At 33.4% G+C, this 23,887-nt stretch overlaps 3 protein-coding genes across 3 annotated transcripts; 2 read left to right on the top strand and 1 right to left on the bottom strand.

Moving 5' to 3' along the window:
• Nucleotides 1-2,792: 2,792 nt before the first annotated feature.
• Nucleotides 2,793-6,416, top strand: LOC124910497 (ferrochelatase-2, chloroplastic). The gene is made up of 9 exons (XM_047451140.1): nt 2,793-2,980; nt 3,274-3,529; nt 3,623-3,766; nt 4,083-4,184; nt 4,665-4,768; nt 4,844-4,970; nt 5,085-5,237; nt 5,348-5,448; nt 5,689-6,416. The coding sequence occupies exons 1-9, from the start codon at nt 2,892-2,894 to the stop codon at nt 6,002-6,004; spliced, it is 1,392 nt and encodes a 463-aa protein (XP_047307096.1). The 5' UTR covers nt 2,793-2,891; the 3' UTR covers nt 6,005-6,416.
• Nucleotides 6,417-7,626: 1,210 nt separating this feature from the next.
• LOC124910555 (far upstream element-binding protein 2) lies at nt 7,627-13,311 on the top strand. The gene is made up of 6 exons (XM_047451222.1): nt 7,627-8,028; nt 8,614-8,906; nt 8,977-9,069; nt 9,147-9,218; nt 9,329-9,445; nt 12,150-13,311. Exons 1-6 carry the CDS (start codon nt 7,731-7,733, stop codon nt 13,185-13,187), a joined length of 1,911 nt encoding a protein of 636 aa, XP_047307178.1. The 5' UTR covers nt 7,627-7,730; the 3' UTR covers nt 13,188-13,311.
• Nucleotides 13,312-14,031: 720 nt separating this feature from the next.
• Nucleotides 14,032-23,040, bottom strand: LOC124944991 (K(+) efflux antiporter 6-like). The gene is made up of 20 exons (XM_047485345.1): nt 22,530-23,040; nt 22,325-22,368; nt 22,024-22,082; nt 21,836-21,914; nt 21,701-21,762; nt 21,539-21,614; nt 21,352-21,426; nt 20,286-20,357; nt 20,132-20,215; nt 18,753-18,821; nt 18,588-18,665; nt 18,357-18,445; nt 17,230-17,326; nt 17,103-17,156; nt 15,924-16,019; nt 15,123-15,311; nt 14,943-15,020; nt 14,721-14,765; nt 14,536-14,625; nt 14,032-14,442 (listed from the first exon to the last, which is right to left on the bottom strand). Exons 1-20 carry the CDS (start codon nt 22,771-22,773, stop codon nt 14,341-14,343), a joined length of 1,782 nt encoding a protein of 593 aa, XP_047341301.1. The 5' UTR covers nt 22,774-23,040; the 3' UTR covers nt 14,032-14,340.
• Between the last annotated feature and the right edge of the window lie 847 nt (nt 23,041-23,887).

The raw sequence follows: 23,887 nt of genomic DNA, 5'->3' as shown, positions 1-23,887 counted from the left end.
TATGTTGTAATGAAAAGAAAAAAAAAATAACTACAAAATTTATATTTATTCAAAAAAAAAATTAAAATTACACATTTTTTTAGTCACCAAAACAAATTTTGATAAATTAAAATATGTAAATCTTGAAAACCATACTCAATTCTAAAAAAATACATTCAAAACGTCTCTAAATATCATTTAAAAAATAACAAATTAATTAGAATAACAAAAATATACCTTAAAATAAGATTAAGAACGTTCTGTCCATAAAAAAAGCCCTCAAATAACTAAAATTTTGATAATTTAAGTTTCATATGTCACAAATTTAAAGTTTGAACATCAAACATAGAATAAAAATAACTCAATTTAGAGCATTAATTAACCATTAGCATGAAAAAAATTAACTTAATTTGTTAGTTATTAATTAAATTTTTTTAAGTGATTTGCATTAGTACAGAACATACGGATCTAATCTAAAATATAAATACAAGCTAATAAAGTTATCATAAATTAACATAAAAGATGTCCAAAATAATAACACTTTTTATTTAAACATATGCATCATAAAATACGAGTCACATTTCACTTAATAGAAATAATTGTTGATGTAATTACCGATAAATAAATATAAAAATAAAATAAAAAATCAACTGTCTTTATATAACGCTGTACCAAAATTCAATAAAAATGTGTATTTTTTTCTAAGTTAGTAACAAGACCTAATTTTATTTATTTTTCATTAATAATAATCGTTTTTGAATTTGATAAGAAGAACTCAAGATCAATAAAGCTATAATTGAACTAACTACATTAATTTTAGCAGCTTTTGATAAAATAGAGATTATTATATATAATTTATAACATAATGTCCTCTAATTAGATTATTAAGATTGATTTAAAAATAAGAAGAAAGTGGATATGATAAACGAATCCTTAGTTGTCGGAAAACGGATTTATCAATTCAAAAATCTTCGTTGAATAGTCAACGGAACTCATTTGGTCTTATTTGGAGTTCTGTATGTATTATGAAGTAGGGCCGTCCCTCTAAGGACTTGTTTTATATTTGACTAATCTTATCAAAGTTATATTTCATTTATTATCATTTGACTCTTAAATAATATCTACACAAATCATTATAATTTAAAGTCATTGTTATTATTCTTGATGTTAATAACTATTTTAAATGATTTGACAATAATCTGTCTAAACTATAGTCAAAAGTTCTTAGTTCTTACTGATTTGTTATTTTTAATATTTTATTATTATTTTTAAAATAATGATATGTAACAAAAATTAAACTATGTTAGAATATTTTATATTTTTATTCGTTCCTTTCCTATCTCTATACTTTATTTTTTAAATCCTATATTTTAAACGATAAATTTTATACTATAAAATTAAAACATGTACTCTATACTTTATGCAAGGACGAATTTATCTAAGAGTTCGGTGGGCTGAACCCACCCCGAAAAAAATAAAAAATTACAGTTCAAATGTGACATTACTCCTTAATTTTAAAAAAATCAATAGCATTCACTATTTTATTTATTTAATTATTAAAAAAATGGTAAAACTTACATTTATTTACTCGTTTTATTTAAAATTTTCTCGTTATTTATTTAAACTCACCCTAAATTATTTTTAAGCCTATATCACCACCACCGAATTCTGGATCCGTCCATGTTAATAAGATCTTTTAATATTTTAATACATGATAAATTGATTTGATATACTTGTATTTAACTAATAAATGTTAATAAAGAAAACAAATATTTTTTTTTCTTAAATCAGTGAAATTTGTGTACAGTTTAAGCTTAATCGTATGTTCTTTTATCCTCGCATCCAAACACATCACTGTTACGTGAGTATATATGAATAAGTCAATAAATTTGATTACATTTACATTAACAACATTAGTTTTTAAATACGAGTAAGGATAGGTAACACGAAATTAAACACGCGAATAGTGAATTTCTCTTTTTTTAATTAATTATTTTTTATTTTCTCTCATCATATAAATATATATTTACGAATAATGAATATTATTAATTTATTATATATTTTTATATGAATATATTAGTTTAGGCTTTATGATTTAGGGTATAACACATACATAAGGTATAATGTATAGGAAAGGAAGGTACATATAGAGTCAATGACGAACTCGAACTTAAATAAATAAGAAGAAAATTTTGGATAAAATGAGTAAATAAAGATAAGCTTTATCATTTTTTTAATAATTAAATAAATAATATAGTGAATTCTACTGATTATTTTTTTAAATTAGGGAGTAATATCACATTTTGACCGTATTTTTTTTGGAGATAGTGTTCAGCCCGTCCGAGCCCTACATAGATTCGTCCTTGTGTGTTAATGATGTGAATATTGTCAAATGTATCGATATATTATTCAAAATAATTCGAGTTAAATTCAATTTAAATGTCTATGAGCTCGGTTAATTAAAGCATTTTTATAACTAACAAACTCACCAATTAATTACTCATTTATATCCTAATGTCAGAAAACTATTATTCTATTTGTTTGTGTGAAATAAGTTGAATATTACTTAATATATCACTCAAATTAATTTTAACACATCCTTAATATTAATTAAAATAATTTATGTATATTTTTATTCAAATAAACTCAATAATTTTGGAACAAGTTTATTACAATGACATAAAACGTGAATAATTTGAGGGTTTGGTTTTGAGATGGGCCCTCAACTCTCTCTTTCTTTAAAGAGTTAACCCAGAAACTTCCATTTGAATATATAATATATATATATGCCTAATTGTAGTTGTCTACTACAATTTCTTCCAACCAACGCCATTCTGACTTTTCTCGATCATCACCAACCGCCCAAGCTGCCAAACTGCCACCGCCTTAGAAGACCATTTCCGATCTGAGCCATGGAAGCAGCAGCCACCTCGTCGCGGATTCTTCCTCACCTCAATCATCGCCAAACGTCTGTTCGCGATTATAATCTCACGCCTTCGATGTAAGCTATCGTCTCAATATCATTCTCTATTATTACTTTGATGATGTTGTTTTGCTGATCCAAGTCATGCATCTGATGTTTAGATTCGATATCGACTGCCTTCCGGGAGTTTAAAACGTACTATTGCTTGTTTGACGTTTCTATATTTGATTCCGTTTATTTAGGCCCTTTAGGGCAATGGGTTTCCTCTCGTTTTTAGCCTTTGATAGACTAGACTGATGAAATGTACAGAGGAAGATTGTATAATTCTTATTGAACTGAGCTAACCAACATGTTGATGATATCTATGGCAGGTCATTCAATCAGAAAAAAACTTATGTATCAGCTAGCTTCCATTTGTCTGATCCTTGGAGCCCTAAACTTATGTCCAAATCAAGTGTTCAACCATTTTGCTCATTAGATGCATGTACTTATCCCACAATTACCACTGTTTCTGAAGATATGTCACAAACGACGGAAGAAAAGATTGGTGTACTTCTGCTTAATCTAGGAGGACCAGACACACTTCAAGACGTGCAACCATTCTTGTTCAATTTATTTGCAGACCCTGTAAGTGAGGATGATACTAAATTAGGATAAAGTGTCTGTTAAGATTTTCTTAGATTGCTAAAGCAATGTTTTTTTTTCTCTAATTGTATTCAGGATATTATTAGGCTCCCCAGACTATTTCGGTTCCTCCAACGACCATTGGCACAGCTGATTTCTGTGCTTCGTGCACCCAAAAGTAAAGAAGGGTATGCTTCCATTGGAGGTGGTTCTCCTTTGAGGAAGATAACAGATGAGCAGGTAAACTGCTTACTCAATACTTGATTGATTGTTATAGCTACTACTCACACTACATTCATGTGTTAGGACTTGCCTCTTTTGGATATGTGTGCAATATATTACAATGTATTTTTTTTAGTATCTAGGTATTTGACCGCCTTTGGACCATTAAATTTCACTACATCATGTCTCATAAGTGATTATATGATTAGAACTATAATCCTAAAGAAACAAGCCCTTGCTTAACCAACTGTATTTGAATTGATCAGATGGTTTTAAATTGTGACGTTTCACACCTTTGCTTCTGTTTTGAAATCCGAGTATGCCTTTTCCTCAGGCAGATGCAATTAAGACGTCGCTGGAAGCAAAGGATGTTCCTGCAAATGTCTATGTTGCTATGCGGTATTGGCACCCGTTTACGGAGGAAGCTGTTAATCAGGCAAGTGTTTGTAATTACTCCTAGTAAGTTGTTACCTGAAGTATGTCAACATTGCTCCAAGTGTTTTATTCTTTTCGAGCTTCACATCTTAAGTTTCATATTAGTGTAGATTTTTTCGGTGCACTCAGTATCGCTAGCATATCTTTTTCTTTCTTGTTTGGAAATGAAAATATCATTCAAACCATATTGAACACAAATGTTGCAACAAGAAAATGTTGCATCATCTATGGTAGAAATAAGGCCAAATAAGAATCACTCACATATTTTAGATCTATTTGGCTATTCCATATATCCGAACAATTTCCATTCTCTCATACGAACAACATGAATGCTATAAGTGGTGCACCTTAGAAATCAAGGTGTATCATGGAATTGTACAAAGAGTTGCTATAACATGTATTGTGGTTCTGTAGTTTGTGGATTTTAAAATGTCTATGCATTGACAGTTGGCATTGAATCCATATATATATTTATTTGCAGATCAAAAGGGATAAGATTACCAAGCTCGTGGTGCTGCCACTTTATCCTCAATACTCGATCTCCACTACTGGATCAAGCATTCGTGTTCTTGAAACCATGTTCAGGTAAAGTTCGTTTGAATTCGAGTGTTTTGTTTCTCTAGCGAAATAAATATGACTAAATTTGGTATAATTTTCCAGGGATGACCCATATTTGTCTGGACTGCCTGTTTCTATAATACAGTCCTGGTATCAGCGACAGGGTTACATCAATTCTATGGCAGATTTGATGCAGAAAGAATTACAGACGTTCTCCAATCCCGATGAGGTGATTTCTTTATTGAATCATCTTATTATTTTTCTTGACAGAACTAGTCCTCGTTCACTTTATCTTGTCGATTGGATATAACTCCCACATTGATCATTAATCTTTTTGATATAGGTCATGATATTCTTCAGTGCACATGGTGTACCTGTGAGCTATGTTGAAGTTGCTGGGGACCCTTACAAAGATCAGATGGAGGAATGCATTTACCTGATAATGCAAGAGCTTAAGTCACGAGGAATTGACAACCAGCATACTCTTGCTTACCAGGTTCATGATTAATCAGTGAATCCTCTTGCTGGAATTTTGACACAATTATTAAGCGTAGGAATCAGGTTTAGATTGTTTGAGTTGATATTCAATTTGGTTTCTTATTGCAGAGTCGCGTTGGACCTGTACAATGGCTGAAGCCGTACACTGACGAAGTACTAGTTGAACTTGGCCAGAAAGGAGTTAAGAGTCTTCTTGCCGTTCCAGTGAGGTATTCTTTCACTTTTAAGTTTTAAGAGACAATATCAATTTATTCTAGTCAAGATTGTCACTCATAGTATATTTTTAACTATCTTTTGTGTAAAATCAACATGTTAATTACTACTATAAATGGTTCTAAGCACTTAGACTTTTGTCTCCTTTTAGTCGGATTTTGTACTTCCACATAGTTGGATTCAGAGCTTGTTTTAGATCTAAGAATGGGTTTCTGAACAACTATGGTATTTTGCAGTTTTGTGAGCGAGCACATTGAAACTCTGGAAGAGATTGATATGGAATACAAGCACTTGGCTTTGGAGTCGGGCATTGAAAACTGGGGACGCGTTCCTGCTCTTGGTATCACTTCTTCCTTCATCACAGATTTGGCTGATGCAGTTGTTGAAGCCTTGCCCTCTGCTGTGGCTATGAGAAGTTTGAGCACTGAATTGCAAGAGGCTGACAGAGATTCTGTCAGTTCTGCTGCTAAAATGATTTACGGTTCAGTTTTAGCGTTCATTTTGCTCTTTTCCCCGAAAATGGTATCTGCAATTAAGAAGCAATTTCTTTGATAGAGAAGGGTTCTATTTTATGCCTACATTCTTTGTTCTTTCTCTTTTGTGGGTTTGGTTGCAATGGGTATAATAAGATATAGAATACATTAGTATTAGAATGAAGATGTCAAAGAAGGGGGAGAATGAAGTTCATTTTGGTAAGTTTTTGGTTTGGCTGTTGGGACATAGAAATGTGATTTTTTTTTTCTTAAATTGTTTCAAATTACCCCAATGAGCACTAAATACATTTTAAGAGCCTGGTAATGGCGAGCTTTGGCCAAGGGTATATCATTTTGCTTATTTGATATGTCATTTGATTGCTAAAGAGTAAAGTTGGTGGTGATGAACAATTCTATCTTCTACTTTGCTTATTTGTGTTGTAATCTGTACATCATTTTAATAATTGGATTTAATCATGATGATTGAGGTATAAGGATATATTATCATTTAAAATATTAGATTAAAGAGAAAATGGTAATTTATTTGGTGTTGTAATAATTTGGTTATAGAAAATAAATAAAAATTGAATTGAGCTGATGGGATAAGAATGAATAAATATGGTATGATCTGGAATGTTGGATTGACATCAGGGACTGTGACTCAGTTAATCGTTGGAGGTTTGGACAAAAACTGTAAACTCGGTTGGATTGAGTCGTCGATAAATTTTATTCTGATTATTTTATGGTGGATTATTCGGTATAATTTTAGTGATCGTTGTCGATCGGTGAACTATTTGGTTTGGTTCGAAATGAACGGTATAATTTTAGTGATCGTTGCCCATCGATACGTCTATTGATTTACTCAACAACGTTATGATTATGACAAGTTCATAACAAGGAAAATCTGTTCTGAAAATTCGTCTTTTTTTTATATATTTGATTCGTCTTTTTTTTATATATTTGTTTGTTACTTAATATTTTTTGTTTTTTATTTTTAAATTTAATCTCATTGTGTTTTGGGTGGATTTGGTGATAAAACAAATATTTTATTTTCTTAAATTATTTTGTTGTTATATTTAAAATAGTATCATTTCTATTATATTAGATAAACATTTATATATATATATATATATATATATATATATATATATATATATATTTTTTTACAAACTTTATTATTGTTCCAAATATATATTTTTTCAAATAAAAATTCACATTTATTTTATGCAATAATTCAATTGACAATCCAATACATAAGCATCTAAATCCTTATTTTTAATATAAAAAATTAGCATTAATTTCACAATCAAATATATTATTATTTAAAATATTAGATTAAAGAGAAAAGGTAATGTATTGGGTGTTGTAATACTTTAGTTATAAAAAAAATAAAAAAATTGAATTGAGCATGGGACATAAAAATTAAATTATTTAAAAGAGATAAAAATTTAAATTGAGAAAAAAATATACTTATTTAATTTATTAAGGAAAGAGTATAATATATATATATATATATATTATTATAGGAGAGAGAAATAATGTGGTGTGTATTGGTAAAATATATTTATAAAAAATTATAATATATATTTTTTTAAATATATAAAAAATAAATAGAATTATAAAATGAATAAATATTTAAGGGTTTGAGTGTAGTATAAAATAACATGAGCATAAGGATGGATTAATCTCTCTCCATTCTCCACACCTTTCTTTGTTTTCCCTATCTCTGTTTCTCTATCTAGGGTTTCCTGCATCTTCTTTTTTATTTTATAGTTTGACAGCAGTCAGTTTCCAACTAGACGAAAATGGCCGACGATATTCAGTACTCTTCCGGTGGAGAATTGGTTAACAACAAAAGGAAGTACGAAGTCGACCAGTCACCGCCACCTCCTCCTCGTCGTGTCACTGGTTTCTCGGCTCCTATTGCATCCCAGTCGCCGGATTCAGCCCCACTGCAGCCTTCTTACAACACCGTTCTCCCAATCGTCGATGGCGTTGAGCTCGCAAAGCAGAAGGCTCAAGAAATTGCTAATCGCCTCTACAGCAACGTCGACCAGAAGCGTCCTAGGGTTGAGAATGGCGGCGGCTTTGATTCAATGGACGGTAAGTGTTTATGCTGCTTTCTTGTTAAACTTTTGTATCCGTTGCATCTTTCTTGTTAGATGTGTTGTATTATTGGCTTTTCTCTTTAAACTATTTTCCAATGTCTTGTGCATTAAACTTATGTTCTGTAATGATCCTTCTCAAGAACTGTAATGTTCTTGTTCAAGGTCTGACCAACTGTAATGATCTTGGGCTGCTCAAGATCATCACACAATAACACCATGTTAACATGGACATCAAGAAATGACGTAGAAGCTATTACACAATTCAAGCTTACAAACTAGATATGAAATATGCAACTGTATAGTGTATCCATTGTAACTAATATTGAGTGGTTGTTCTAGCTGGCTCCCATTGGTAACAACTTCAGTTTTGCTAACTCATTGATATTGTATATGACATGTTCTAGAGTGTATGTATAGTAGCTGACTGTTGATTCTCCAGAATTATGAAACCTTATTTATACTAACATTCAGATTATTGCTAATTCTTACTAATCACCTTGTTTTTTTTATATTTTTTGCATTCAAAAGTTTAATTGTTCTTTTTGCATTCTTACTAATAAACCTTCATTTTGGACACCAGGTGGAGGGAATAAGCCTGTGGTTCCAATGATGACTCCTCCACAACAAGCTTCTTCTTACAATAATTACCAGGGGACAAGCAAAAAGATTGAAATTCCTAATGGAAGGGTTGGTGTAATTATTGGAAAAGCTGGGGAAACCATCAAGTATCTGCAAATGCAATCTGGTGCAAAGATTCAAGTAACAAGGGATGTAGATGCAGACCCAAACTCTGGTTCCAGAGTGGTTGAGGTGATGGGTAGTCCAGACCAAATTGCTAAGGCTGAACAGTTGATTCATGAAGTTATTAATGAGGTAAATGTGTAGGATGTTTTACTATAATTTCTGGTAGAAAGTTTCGTTATTTATTTGGTACTTTCGGCAGGCTGATAAAGGGGGTTCTGGAGTAGTTTCTAGAAGGGTAAATGTTCAACAACCTGGTGCTGATCAATTTGTGATGCAAGTTCCAAATAACAAGGTTCACTAGTGTATAATGTTAACTTTTTATTTTCTGTTGATTATATTTGTTGGAAATGCTAATCTGTCTTTGTTCAGGTTGGTCTTGTTATTGGCAAAGGAGGCGAGAGCATTAAAAACATGCAGGCTAGATCGGGAGCTCGTATACAGGTTCTCCCCATGTTTATTGTGTTATGCTTCATGCGTATTCAGTGTCTTTCTATGAGCATCCCTTTGAATTTTGTTTAGTATTTATTACTAACTATGTCCAATCAATGTAGGTCATTCCTTTGCACCTTCCTCCTGGTGATACATCCACTGAAAGAACAGTACAAATAGATGGTACACCGGAGCAAATAGAGGCTGCTAAACAGTTAGTCATTGAAGTAACCAGCGAGGTAGGTTTACAATTTTGTTGAATTGATATTCTTAATGTCTCGTTATCTTTACTGTTTGAGAAAGTGAGCAAGATATGATACGATCCTAAGGATTGGTTATTTGCTTACAGATTTGAGAATCCTTTATTGGTTTTTTCTTTTTTGCTACATTCTTCATTGAAATGATTTTCATAGTAAACAGCCATATTATGATCCTGGTTCAAAACTTTAGCTCAACCTTAATCTCAATTTGCCTGCTGGCACCAACATATCCTAGAATTACCATCAGAAGTATTTTGTCACCGGATTTCACATTCTTTTGCAGTTCCTCTTGATAGTTGATTGTTATGGTTATGTTAAGATTGTGACACTTCATTTTTTTATTCATTTTTGAAAAACAGAAATTTCATCTAAACATGGTAAATATGAAAGTCAAATAAAAGTAAGTACAAGTAAATGACATGTGTAGCCATAAGTTAACATTTATCATACTAATTTGACAATGCTATACAAAGGAAGATAAAGTCACATGTTCTTTATGAACTGTCATTGTACTTCTTACCTTGAACCAGATCAGTTGTGGCGACGCACTTCCGTTCCTAAAGATGCGTCTGTATCTTTCCTTCCAAATAGACCGGATGATTATGGAGAAGCAGTAATCATTTCAGTTGGTAGAATGATATAGTAATATTTTGATACTTTATTGATTCATCAGTTTATCCAACTGAATTCTATTTCCATTGTTGCTGAATGGTCCAAATAAAGTAGTTACATATTATTTTATCTCGTATCTTACCTTTAAGCTGTTATGAACCTTTTTCTGCCTGTTCAATTATCCAAATGTTAAGAAGGATATCATGCTGACAGACCACTAGTTCCTGTTTGAAGAGGCAGTTTGACCTATATTGAGACTTGTTATACAAAAATTAATGATGATAATGCTTCTGCAGAGATATAATATATCTGTTATTGATGGTTGAAGTTGTTTGTTCATAGATTCTCTGCAGGATTATGTCATTGACTGGTTATTGCCGTCTTTATGATTTTGATATTTGTATATTAACTGAAATGAGGTAGTAGCTACGAGATTCTGGGGGGTTTAGTGATGTATTGGTAATTGGATATTGAGTGTGTCCAGATAGATGTTATATATTGATAAATGTGAGGATTGTTTGATCTGTGTAAAGTCTTGAATATCATTGAGGATGTTGTTTGTCCAAGTTGTGCAGTGATTCCTGCTAAATTCTAAGCAAAATTTTCATGGGAGTATAGATTGATGTAGCATTGAGTACGCTTCTTTAATGCATGTCATTACTGATGCCTGCTATTGAGAACTATTGTAGGGTTAGTGAGTATTGGTGACACCAACATTGGATCTTTAGTAGTGTTGGTGTTCCTCGGCATCTTTCTGGTATGGTTCTAACTTCATCTTCTATGATAATAACTAACTGCAAGGAGAGAAACTTGAGGCAATGGGGGAGTAAGGATCTGGGTTATCCTAAGATATGTGGATATTTAATGTAATTTATTAATGCGTTGTTATCTCTGTCAGTTCTAAGATTTGGCTGGATCAGCCTCTCTTCCCAGTTTTTCCCACAGTATATGTTTATCAGTATGATGAACATGTAAATACTAATCCTAAATTCACGTTCAAAAATTTTCACCTAGTCATCAGATTCTTTTACCTATTCTGAATTCTCTGATGGGTATCCTTTTGTTGTACTTCTGCACATGACAAGCACACCATTTTAATCTTATATCTTTCAACCATCCATAAACTAAAAGGAATTGATATTTCCCATCCTTCTTATGTTGACTAAGGGATTTACTGATATTTGTTATTTATCCTGTTGTTTTATCATTTGTAGTATATTAGTTTATACTCTGATAAAAAATCTTTGTTGATGATTAACAATATATTATGTATTCTATCATCAACGCTATTAAAATTCTTATGTTCCTGTTTTAGGTCAATAAATATGTTAGGTTCCTCCCAATATAGCTTTCTCATTATTCTTTGCAAGTCCATCTTTTGTCATATTTGATGTCTTGGTTTCTCTTTTGATCATTTTCTTTTTATCAGGATCTCTTATAACTATCAACTGTCAAATATTAATGCCTTGACTAATCTGTCTTTTATATTGTCACTGCCATACTTATAAGAGTAGACACATATTTTCTTATTGTATCATCTCTTCCTTTGCAGCCATATTTTTAGTGCAATGAACTTTTAGTCAAATTGTTGATATTCTATAGTGGCTTAACTTAATAGTTAGCAACATATAAATTTATTATTATCTGATAGGGGATTAGGGATTTTCAGTTGTCCATCTTATGAAGTCAATTGTAAATATGTTGCAATGTGAAAATGTACCTTGTATTAGCCTACTTTGTTTTGGCATCGTTGTCTTTCTGCACCCATTCGTCATGAATAGGGAGAGGATGATGGACTTCTGCAGGGGAGTAACTGAGTAGTACAACAAAAGCCAGTACGGTATGTAGGCACCACCCATCCCCTCTTCGATACAAATGATATTTGACTATATCCTTCTACAAGATCAACGTGATATGTGTGTGGATTCTTACTATATTCCTTATTTTATGTGTATCTCTCTCACTGCTTAATCAATTGCCTTCCACATTATATATTATATATGAGTTTGTCATTTTCTATGCTTCAAATTGTATGGCCTTGGGGTTTACATGAGGCCAACTTATTTTGCAGAATCGATCTAGAAATTCAGGAGGTTATCAACAAGGTGGTGGCTACCAAGCCAGACCTCAGTCTAGTTGGGGGGGACCACCTTCAATGCAACAGCAGCAACAACAACCTGGTTATGGTTACATGCAACAACCTGGAGCATATCCTGGTGGCCCATCACCCCAATATAACATGTCTCAGGCTTCATATTCTCAATATCCTCAACAAACATCTTATGGCGCTGCCGGTTGGGACCAGTCATCTGCCCCTCAAAATCAGGCTGGTAGTCAGGGAGGAAATTACGATTACTACAACCAACAAACTCAACAGCAGCAGCAAGTTTCAGGCGGTCAACCCGGTGGCCCTGCTGATGCTTCTGCCGGTTATGGTTATGGTCAGGCACCTACAGCTGCCTCTGGCTATGGTCAACAAGCTTATACTCACGATGGGTATGGTGGTTATCACACTCAATCTGGATATGAACAACAGCAACAGGGGTACAACTCTGCTCCTCCTGCTTACGGAAATGGAGGTGGCGGTCAAGTGGATGCCAGCCAAGCACCGCCGCCTGCAGGCACTCAGCCACCAGCTAACCCTAACCCCAATCCTGCTAGTTATCCAGCACCTCAAGGATCAGCTACTGCCGCTGCTGCTGCTCCTGCCCAAGGAGGAGGTTATGGAATTCCGACACCCCAAGCTGCTGCCGGTGGTTATGGAACTCAGCCTGGTTATGGTTATGGTCCGCCTCAAGGTCAAAAGGGTGTTCCTGGTCAATCAGGCTACGGGCAGTCCCCTAGTGGTGCTGCTGCTGCCCAAGTAGGAGGGTATGGTCAAGGTTATCCTCCACAAGCTGGTTATGGGGCAGCACAAAGCGGGTATGGATCAGCAGCGTATGGGGCTGCCCAAGCAGGTTATGGACAGCAACAACCGGCGGCAGCGTATAACAGTTCGTATGGCGGTGCAGGTTCCCAGCCTCCTGCTTATGGTGGTGATGGCACGGGCGGTGGGGCAACACCACAGCCGCCTGCTCAGGGTGGGGCCAAACCTTCCCCCAAGAGTTAAAAAAGGGGTTTTGTTGGAATAGTAGTAGTTAGTGGATGATCAGATTATGTAATGTTTTTAATGGATTTCGACATGATTCTGTCTGGTATGTCTTTTTATATGTTGTTGGAGACTCTTTTCACTATCCTACCTTCTTAAACTGTTATCATTTTTTGTTGAACAACCCTTTGTTATATTAAGCTGTTGCTGCTTTATTTTGCTATAAACATGCTGGACCTTTTTACCCTTTCTGATTTTGCAGTTTTATTAAAAAAAAATCTATAAGCTCATCTTTTTTTGCAAAATTATTTGATAATTGTTGGAGCATTTTTAATCTCTAGAATATTGTTTTCCTTACATAATTCAGTTTCAACTTCATGTAACTTTGATATGCCGCTTCATTTAGTGTTATTTTGGAGTTTTGTTTATTTATTGTGAATATATTATCATTTGATTGGCAATAAATGACTTCTGATTTGATTGTTCATATGGATTAGTGCATTACAAGATCCTAAGCCTTAGGGCAACAAAGAAGAAATGGCAATATGGTGGATCATATTGAGTATTCTTGTTTTGTTTATTTCCCAATTTTCAACTCAGATTTAAACCCCAAATGGAATAATGTCTTCATTTGCACAGAATTTTATCATCTGGGTGGCATCCATATGAACCCTGCTTGAAAAATGGGGTGTATCTAAACTTACAACTTGTTAGATCCAGTTGTATTGACAATATAGAATTGCACTTCAGAGCAAAGGTTGTATTCGATTCGGGTCCTCAAACAAAGTTTTTTCAAAATATCTAAAAAAATGTAATCCAAATTTGGCAAATTGATTAAAACTTGCCTTCTTACACTTTGAACAAATGTTTGGAAAAATAAAGATCAGCAACTACAACGCAATTTACATTACATTAATGGAACTATTATACATTTTAAGAAATGAGTGGCCATGAGGGAAAACCATTTGCCAAACAAGGAATAGCGTGCATACCACACCAAATGAATAATAATAATAATAAAAATTAAAAAGAAAAAAAAAAAAAAAGATTCATGTGTTAGATTAGCAGTACGCTATACTTGATTTTGATGTTTCAGAACCTGTTTTGAACCCGTGTTTGATCAAACCGATGAATTCTTGTGAAGTCAAGCAGTAGGAGTGTGTGAGGGGCATCTTTATTTTGATAGGTTTACTTCATGAATTGAGAGATCTTTTGAGATCAAGGCAAGCCGCTGTTTTGCGCTCTCTGATCGCAAGTTATCACCTTTATATCCCATCTGATGTGCATAAATTTGTAATTTTTTAAAATAAACAAAACCAAGATTTTCAAATAGCGGGCTAAATCTGAAAAAAAAAACAGTTTTGACTACCTCAATGTGGCTGTCAGGGGCGAACCACCGCAATAGCACACCGAGATGCACTACAGCAGGTATTAGCTTGAAGAGCAATGGTGTAGTCACCTGCAACAACAAATCATCCAGATAAAAAATACTCTGGTATTTCACAAACTGATATTTTTGTAAGGACCATCGAATTAAAGAAATGGATTTCTTACCAGACTAAGCGCTGTTGTCCCAAGAAGAAGCAAATAAACTTTGCCCTAAAAATTCAAATTCAAATAAAATCTTCAATATTTCACTATGAAAATTATGGTTATGCATACATGAGCACAAAGTTCAGTAGTGGCAATGATTTTTGAGTATTTTTTATGCATTGCAAAATGAATAGAAGATAGCAATGAAGAAGAAACAAATTGCAATAAAAAATGATAACATACCTCAACAAGATGAAGATTGGAAGCGCGACTAAGAAGAACAAAAGCAAACTCCCCTATTTGTGCCAAGGACATTCCAACCTACAGAAGTACAAGAACCTAAGTAGTTAGAATTCCATCAGAACTAAAACGCTAGAAATTTGGAGTAAGTAGAAAGACAGCGACTCGAAATAGAACATATACCAGAAATGCCGTTTTGTTGCTGTAGCCAAACCCTTTGACAACAACAGTAATGATGAGCGTTTTTACAATGATCACTAAAATAACAGATGCTACTAGAATATCCACATGGTTCCACAGGAATTGAACATGGATCAGCATTCCGATACTAGCCAGAAAAAGAGCAGCAAAGAAATTCCTTATGGGTTCTACCTGCACAAGTAGTAACATAATGGATTTAGTTGATAACCCCATCATTAATAGAGTGCAAAATCAACCACTTATTAAATTGAATGCAATTTTCGGCCCCATTGACGTAGTTCAAGGGCGATTTTCTGTAAATGGGTAGTTTTATTCCAACAGACAAGTCATGTTCAAAATTGTGTTTCCTTTCTCAAAGTGATAATTGACCAATAGATGGTGTGCTGACCAATCATAATCTAACAAACATCAGCTATAGAAACATCCAAATGAGAACTGCCATTGATACTTCAACAATATCATGTATTATATTATGAGATACATATATTGTTTTATGGAAATGAACTATTACCAAGTCATGCTATAAGAAAAATCAATTTGGATCCTTCTAAAATTACCCAAAGTAGTTAAAGAGAGATACTAATACGGTTGTTTGGATCTAAACAAAATCAAACCCTTTGAAATTTTGTAGTTCTAGTTTTGTTTGATCTTGAACAGAATTAATGCTGTTTGTAGCCTGAACAAGATAAGAGGCCTGTATGACAAGCCTTAAACCAGAGAAAACAAAATGCAATATGAAATAGAACTACCATCTTTGACAAACAAAACAGAGAATCCGCGTACTTGCTCAAGCGTGTGTTGACCAAGATCAGTTGTGGCTATCATCACTCCAGCAGCAAAGGATCCCAGTTCAAAACTTAGACCAAGCTTGTCACTACACTGCATATGCATAAACGATTAAGCAATGCAGTTGTATAGGAAAATATTCCAAATCCAAATTGGATAATTCACGATAAGAAAAGATCTTGTTTCATAGAGTTCCATGAATACCTAGCATTTCAAAATGTCCATTAAACAGATACTTTGATTATACGATTTTAATACTATCCAATTTGTTTTTAGACATGAAAGAGAATTCAATGATCCCATTTGTAAACTACTATTTCGTCACAATCACGATCTAATTGGAAAATCACAAGTTAAAAATTGAAAGTAACTTTTTATTCGTTTTGGTGAAAGATGTTTTTCATAATTATATTATTTTTTGGGTCGTGATCCAGATAATAGATATTGCTTCATGTGGTATGCAATTATAGTGTAATTTTTTGTTTCATTTGGTATAAATAATTTTTTTCCCGATCCTGATCGTATTATTTTTTGGATCATGAACATATTATTCTCTAGATGATAATCTGTGATTTTAGGCAAGCATAACAAATGTATATTTTTCTATATAATGATCAAATGATTTTTTTTTTATAAAAAAACAACAACTCAATGGGAAGTAGATATGAACAAAAAATACAATGTTAGACCTTTAAAATCAGCATTACAACTTTGAGCAAATGGAGAAAACAGACAAAAATTCTTGAGTTTTGTTTACAACAGCTTAAATACTCAACAAAGCATTGAACAAGTCAGAGTGCAACTTTTAAAAACTAACATACAACTTTCTCCCGTAAAATAATTAAAATCCCATTTTTTTCCCATAAACATAAGGTCAGAGTGCAACCATAACATGTTCTGAGTAGGATGCACAAGATGAAGAACTTGGTAAATTTTTAAATGAAAATTTCATTTAAATTATAGTCAACGCAAAAATTGCATCGGAAATTCTAGAAATACAACCAAGTGTGTTTAAATCATAACATGTGTGGTCATGGATTCAGAAGAGGACCCCCAAAAATCGTTTTTGATCTCAAGTATTAAATTGGGACAAAATGTACTCTAGTATTAGTATAACAAAATCATGATATCAATGAGGAAGAAATAATTAAAGGAGATGGCAATAAGAAGACTAACCCATGCAACAAGTAGGCAGAATGCAACTGATGCCAACTGGTATAGTTCATTGGTCTGCATGCGTAAACTCAAATAAGCAAGTGAAATATCATACTGGAGTTTGGTATTTGAACTAGAGATTTGTTACCTGTGATGACAGGCTTATCATCAGCTTGAGGAACCAGGGTACACAAGTCCGAGACAATATTGATAAAACAGCCAGAAATGTTAACAGCAGCACCAACCTGTTCAATTAACAGAGTTTAATACAATGCAGCATTCTAGTCAGAGGTCTATTTAATATAACGCAGTATGCAACATTCAAGTCTGGGGTCTATCTATGAATAATCTGCTCAAAACTAAAACACTTGCAGCCTCTGATCACGACTTTACATATAACATTTTACAATAATAAATAATTTGGATATGTTGGTCCTTTCACCCAAATAATCCAAATATAACCCACTTTTTATATCAATCAAGGTTTTTTTCAAATAACCCTACAGCAAACTAGGCCCAAGTCTAACCAGTATCCATGAGAAGTTCAGGAAGATTAACAGTAGCATTATTCAGAAACAAAATGGCAATTACTCAGTTTGAACATTAAGACACAGTCTAACTACTTAGATGAGTAAAAACTCATCACTTTTAGCATCTCATTGTATAGCTCATATGTTTTAGTAATTGTCCTTATTTTGTGAAACCCCACTTCTAGTGTATACTGTAACGGAAACCAAAGGCAGTAACACTGTAAATGGCATATTTCAGGTAAATCAGAGAAAGATTTTAAGGCCAATATTAGTTACATCCTACACAAGTAGTCTTAGTTTGAGAGTAGTGAGAACTGTTCACAGAAATTTGCACATTTCCTGATAAATCAGTTTTTTTTTATCAGCGTAGCCATAAGAACCACCCACTTATCCACCTTTTGTAGTGTTGTAACCTCCTAAATAGAAGATTAAGGCATCACATCTACAACTGAACCCTCGGATGGAAATCTCAATATGTTGAGTATTATTGTAAGAAGGGCTGAACTTGATTTTAAATGAACTTATTTGTCTGACATCCAAAAACGAAATGACCCCATTGATTCCATTAATAATATCCCCACTAATACTCAGATCGTATCTACAGTTCTTTTCAGGGTGGCCTTGGAATATAAACTCTATATTGATCATTACTAAATAATACTATACTAAAATGGAAACATGATTGAGCATATAGAGATAGATAGAAATACTTAGACACCAGAAGAATCCAATAAGATATACTTACGATTTAGTCATGGATATAACTCCTTGTAGTAAACCTGATGAACCGCCCAGAACTGGAAGCAAAGCAAACAGCAACCCCACAGCACAATCCTACAAAGCAAACAATTAAAATTAAGTAAAAAAAAAAAAGCAACTTAAAGCCATTTACTCCATGGGACTAAACAAGCAAGCAGTAAGAGTCCAACATTAGACAAGGAAATTTTCTCTAATTGAATTACAAGAAACTAGGTACCTGCAGAATGAGGGTACCAACTGTTACTTGACCATGAAGGGCATTTATACTGTTTCTTTCCATCAAAAACTTCAACACCTAAAGTGAAAATAATTGACTTAGAGAAAAAGAAGCTTGGTAATATTGACGGTTGAAAAGAAGTGACTGATCCATTTGGAAACTTACAACAGCGGTTGAAGACATGGAAAGGAATGCACCAACAAACACTCCTTCTGATGGTTTACCACCACATAGCTGCAAAACAGCATCAAAGAACATCCGTATACTGTCAAAAACTATGGGATTGAAGCATTTATTATGAAAACTCAAATCGCTATTTTAAACTCAATAGATTAGTTACAAACCTGGAAGATAAGTAAACTCCAGGTACAAAAAGGACTAAAATTATTACATCATAATGTGACTTCAATTGAACTAGGACTTAGATAACAAAGTATTACGTTATAATAGTTAATCAAGGTTTTCACATAACATAATACAGCTTTGCAAAATCATTTGATCTCTTCTTGAGGTTCTATTGAAGATTCCTTTGGGTTTGCCAGATTGCCTCCTTTAGCTCAAAAAGAACCAAACTTGGAGAAAGAAGAAGAAAAGCTCGCAATGCCTATTTATCTTACTAGGTGAGTTTGCTCCCAAAAGAAACCGTGATCTTCTGAAACAGGCTTTGCAATTCAGGTACATCTAAGAATTTGAGGTGAGCTTTATTGCAACAAGGGAAAAATGAAGAAGAATCATCCTATGATGGAAAGGATCTTTGTGGTAATACAACTTACTTTATTGACTAAAGAAATGCCATTAATTATTGACATGGGAAAAAGAGATTATGTGACAAATTGTGTTTCTTTTTGAGAGGATGTAAAACATGTTAATATTAAAAGAGGGTTAAATATGAACTCTAGATCAAAGTTTCCTACACCTGGGATTCGTTCCAAGATTTCCATCTATAATTACAATTATTGGGCTGTTTTGGTATACCATTTTTTCTATGTTGATCATGATTTATAAAATAATTTGTAAACCAAATGAAGCAACAAAATTACACAATAATTTGGATCCTGATCCATAAAATAATATGAATCATAATCTAGAAAAAATCTTTTTACCAAACAAAGAAAGAACATTTTCAATAATTTTGCCGTAATGGGATTGTAATTTTGACAGAGGTTATCACAAAATACAAGTTTCCAAATTGCTGAATCCCTTTCCATATCACATATACAAATTTATTTTATTTTATTCTTTTGTGACCAGGGTTTATTCCTAGGAGGAGGCTAGCACGACAACTCACAAACATGACCCCCAAACTTAAATCAGGGGGTTCTTAGTGAGAATCGAAACTAAGACCTTAGCCTCTTACGTAAAGACTCCTTCTACTTGAGCTACCTGGTGGTTATAATGAAATTTAATGGTAGTTCCTCAGCTTATTGGTAATCTATAACAGTGTGCAACTTCATATGATCAGATGTGGCAGTCTTCATATCACATATGCATGCAACTCTATCAAAAATAAACAGAAGTTCGAGTTTGGAATTCATAGGACTTACTGAAGCTGTAATTCCACATAAGCACATAAACAGGAAAACCTGAAGCAGGCCTCCCAAGACAGCAACAGCCCGGACAGCTCGAAGCTAAAATTGAATAATGAACTTTTAGGCATGAAACTAACATTTAGACAATTGAAATTGGTTAAAGTCTAACCTTAGTTGCAGAGAACTCCAACCCCAAAGCGAAAAGAAGGAAGATGACACCAAACTGTGCCACTGTCTCAACCTATGAAAAATAGATAAGTGTAAGATCTAATAGAATTCATGACATGTTTGGATTGTCTTTCTTCGAGAAAAGGATGAACCTTTTATTAATAACAGTCATTTATAACTTAATCAAGTCTACCATGTGATTTTATTGTATGCACTTATGCCAAAGTTTCTACAAGAAAATTATTTTTATAGCATGACAACAACAAGAAGCATGCTTTCAACTCTGCTAGAATATACTAGAATCACCTTGCCATTAAGGCCTTGTTTATTTTTAGAGTGATTGATTAATCACAAAATTATGTTGTTTTAACCTCTAATTTGTTTCTCAAATAGAAAGCAACTATTCTTAGATTCAAATTAAAGCACTCCCATTCATAAACATACAATTATAATTTAAGGTATAAATAATATTGATATGTCTAAGAGAGTAAAAGAAAAAGAAATAGCGATAATATCAACATGAGCTACAAACAGCCTCCAAATGGGGAAAATGAGGAGTCCAAGGCAAATTTTATGTTAACTAATATTTCTTATTTAGAGGTATGATTCCTTAAGAAGAAAAGGGAACAACATAACTCTGCCTTTATAAACAAATCTGTATTTTATCAATAATTAATGCAGTGGTCTGGAACTGGGTGATATCAAATTTTCCATGAGTGACAAATGAAGAAATTGGAATCTATGTCTAATGAGGAGAATATTTCTCAATCTTCACACATACCTCCTTGAGATGAAAAAAGTACACATGACTCTCACAAAAAACTAAATGCAAAAGAGGTAGTTGGAACCATCATTAAAAGGACTAGAATAAAGTCGAATAACAGTATAGAATGTGCCTCACGTAATTACAGAAATTAATGGCACTTAAACATGGTAGTATATTTAATAAACCCAGGCTTGACAAGAGTACGCTAAGTTAATTAATGGTTAAGCTTTGTCAATATATCATGTCAAAAAATCAGTAAATGACCTATAATATGGGTTATCAGGTGAGAACACAAAATTACCTGAACCATTTCACTCACAAAATTGAAACCTCCTGGTCCAACAATTGATCCCGCAAGCAAGTAACCAGTAATAACCTATAAATAGAAAATTGTTTCGAAATGCCAAAGAATTAGCAAATGAATGGATACTTTGCAAAGACAATTTAAAGCTACATTACTGCAAAGACAAAGCTAAACATGTATATACCGGCTGTCCTGCACAAGCAAATGCAATTCCTCCACAAGTTGCTGAGACAATTACAACCACCAGGTCGGATATCAATCTGTTTAATTAAATGGAATTAGGATATGAAATTTCAATATCATAAAACAACTCCAAACTGCATGATCTAGCCAATAAATTATTTACCTCAAATCTAACTGAAGCACTGGGTATTTTGATTTGAAACTTGATATGATAAAGACATTGTCCTGAAAATAATGTTGTCATCAGTTGATGATCGCCCAAACAAAAATGAAAAACTATCTGAAAATGCAATTCAACCTTTCTATCAATCAACATTGGCGTGTCATCTGCTCTATTGTCACTATCAAGATTGAAGACGTGATGAAGTTGAAATGACCTATAAAGAATAGTATATTGAAGTAAGAAAGCAGTTCATCAAATACAATATCAAATCATAAATAATGAATGTTAGGGAAAAGAAAAACAAATATGATAGAAGCATATACGTCTCCTCCTTGGTGTCATTTTTCTTGGGCTTTACTCTAGCTACGGTTTCCAAAACCGCCTGACAAACAAACAATATAAGGAAGAACCATTTAGAGACAAACTAAAACCTCATACTGGTCCATAATGGATACAGTTTTTCTTGTTTCTTTCCTCATGTCAGATCAAGTATTGTTTAAAGTTAAACGAAAAGTTTTTGACAAAGTGTCAAACTCTAATTGACTAGCTCCAGGTTCATCTAGAATTAGCTATATGTCCCATGGATATGACCTAAAAATGTAAAAGAAATCTGCTACTACAAACCTGTTGCTCAGTAACACTGTTATTGAAGCCGCCAACTTCGTTTACTGCAAAATTAAGACAAAGTATCCAACAATATGAGTAACTAGATACATCACCGTGGATAAATCAAACAATAAAATTGAGTCATGGGTGGATGTATAATTCAGATCCCAATTGAAAAGTAGTGATTTTGAGGGTGAAGAAGTAAAAGGTTGGATCTACAAACCTTCGTTCTGATCGCCCTCTGTGAACTCTTTCTCGAGTGCTCGATCAATTATGTCGGCAAAACTCTGTTCTTTAGGGCTATGTTGAGAGCTATTGGTGGAGTGAGTAACATTGGGCGCATCGAATGGATCCAAATCTGAAACAGTGAGGGAGCGGGCCCAAGAAGAAAAGGGTAGTAGAGATATGAGAAGGAATAGAACGGACAAGGAGAGACGGAGCTCGGAGGAGGACGATCTCCTCCTCATTGCAGAAGGGTGGGAAAAGGGCCGGCGGCTAGGGTCCCGGCGTTGAAACCGGTGAACGTTTTTGTTGTCGTGCCGATGTGAATCAGTCGGAAAAGGGTGGATTCTAAGTGCGAAGAAGGCAAGCTGGATGGAGTGAGTGAGTGCCAAGATAGATATAGAGAGAGATAGAGAGAGAAAGATGAGTGATTGAAAAATTTAGATGAATTATCAAATCATATATATGTGCATGTTCAATTGATCATATTCACAGATCTTGCCAAGTTCTTGATCTACCAATCCCTCTTCTTTTACAACTTTCAAATGCCTATTATAAATTCATCCAATCTTGTATTTGGGATTTTTTCCTAATATATAACCATTTTGAGAACAAATCCTTTTTCTCAACTAATTTATATACAAAATTAAATTATTTTAGTACAAAAGTATTGATATATATAATAATGTTTAATGTTAGATTATCGAGTTTTCAATCTAATCAATTACTTATTTTTTTGAAACTCTGGTATTTAATGACGTCTACAGATGTATTAAACATTGGATTAGGTATAATTTGACATTTGAAGAGATTAAGAAACTGATGGTGACAAGGATCAAGGGAGAAAAAAATGGAGAGTTAAGATGGTTGTTGGACAAAAGGCTAAGAAAAGGTGGCCTAAAGAGTTGGATGGTGTCCTAACAAAAGGCAATGGAAAGCCTTTATCAGTCCCCATGTTTAATTAGACTAAAGAACTAAACAACAATATTCTCACATGGAGTGTACTTTTCATTGACCTAAAATATAAACCACATTTAACTATATTAAGTTCTCTTGCGTTCTATTGTTTTTAACACATCTGCATATAATGGTGGAGATTTCTCAACAACAATGTAAATGTAAGCCTCTAAAACAAAATAATTATCATCAAGTACGAATTTCGAGATAATGAATTGATGTATCTCTTTGGAAGAAAGTTTAAGGGTAGAAGTCGATGATATCGTATCACTAAAACATGGGACCTTCTCAATTTTACGGTGAACAATGATAAAAAAATTGATATCTAATCAGATTATTTGAAAATTTATTTTAAATATGCGATTTTCCATTGAAAGGGAGAGGAAAGGGATTCTCCTTATA

This window comes from Impatiens glandulifera, chromosome 7 (genome assembly GCF_907164915.1).
Source record: "Impatiens glandulifera chromosome 7, dImpGla2.1, whole genome shotgun sequence".
Taxonomy (NCBI): Eukaryota; Viridiplantae; Streptophyta; class Magnoliopsida; order Ericales; family Balsaminaceae; genus Impatiens; species Impatiens glandulifera.
This window is presented reverse-complemented; position numbering and strand designations above follow the sequence as displayed.

What these genes read in the sequence shown, in the direction of transcription:
- LOC124910555 (XM_047451222.1), top strand. Translation starts at nt 7,731, where the DNA reads ATGGCCGACGATATTCAGTACTCTTCCGGTGGAGAATTGGTTAACAAC. An exon ending in CGGCTTTGATTCAATGGACG is followed by an intron (nt 8,029 to 8,613) that starts GTAAGTGTTTAT and finishes TTTGGACACCAG; the next exon opens with GTGGAGGGAATAAGCCTGTG. An exon ending in TCATTGAAGTAACCAGCGAG is followed by an intron (nt 9,446 to 12,149) that starts GTAGGTTTACAA and finishes CTTATTTTGCAG; the next exon opens with AATCGATCTAGAAATTCAGG.
- LOC124910497 (XM_047451140.1), top strand. Translation starts at nt 2,892, where the DNA reads ATGGAAGCAGCAGCCACCTCGTCGCGGATTCTTCCTCACCTCAATCAT. An exon ending in GTTCTTGAAACCATGTTCAG is followed by an intron (nt 4,769 to 4,843) that starts GTAAAGTTCGTT and finishes ATAATTTTCCAG; the next exon opens with GGATGACCCATATTTGTCTG. An exon ending in CGTTCTCCAATCCCGATGAG is followed by an intron (nt 4,971 to 5,084) that starts GTGATTTCTTTA and finishes TTTTTGATATAG; the next exon opens with GTCATGATATTCTTCAGTGC.
- LOC124944991 (XM_047485345.1), bottom strand. Translation starts at nt 22,773, where the DNA reads ATGAGGAGGAGATCGTCCTCCTCCGAGCTCCGTCTCTCCTTGTCCGTT. An exon ending in GTTATATCCATGACTAAATC is followed by an intron (nt 17,327 to 18,356) that starts GTAAGTATATCT and finishes TTAATTGAACAG; the next exon opens with GTTGGTGCTGCTGTTAACAT. An exon ending in TCTGCCTACTTGTTGCATGG is followed by an intron (nt 16,020 to 17,102) that starts GTTAGTCTTCTT and finishes ATGCATATGCAG; the next exon opens with TGTAGTGACAAGCTTGGTCT.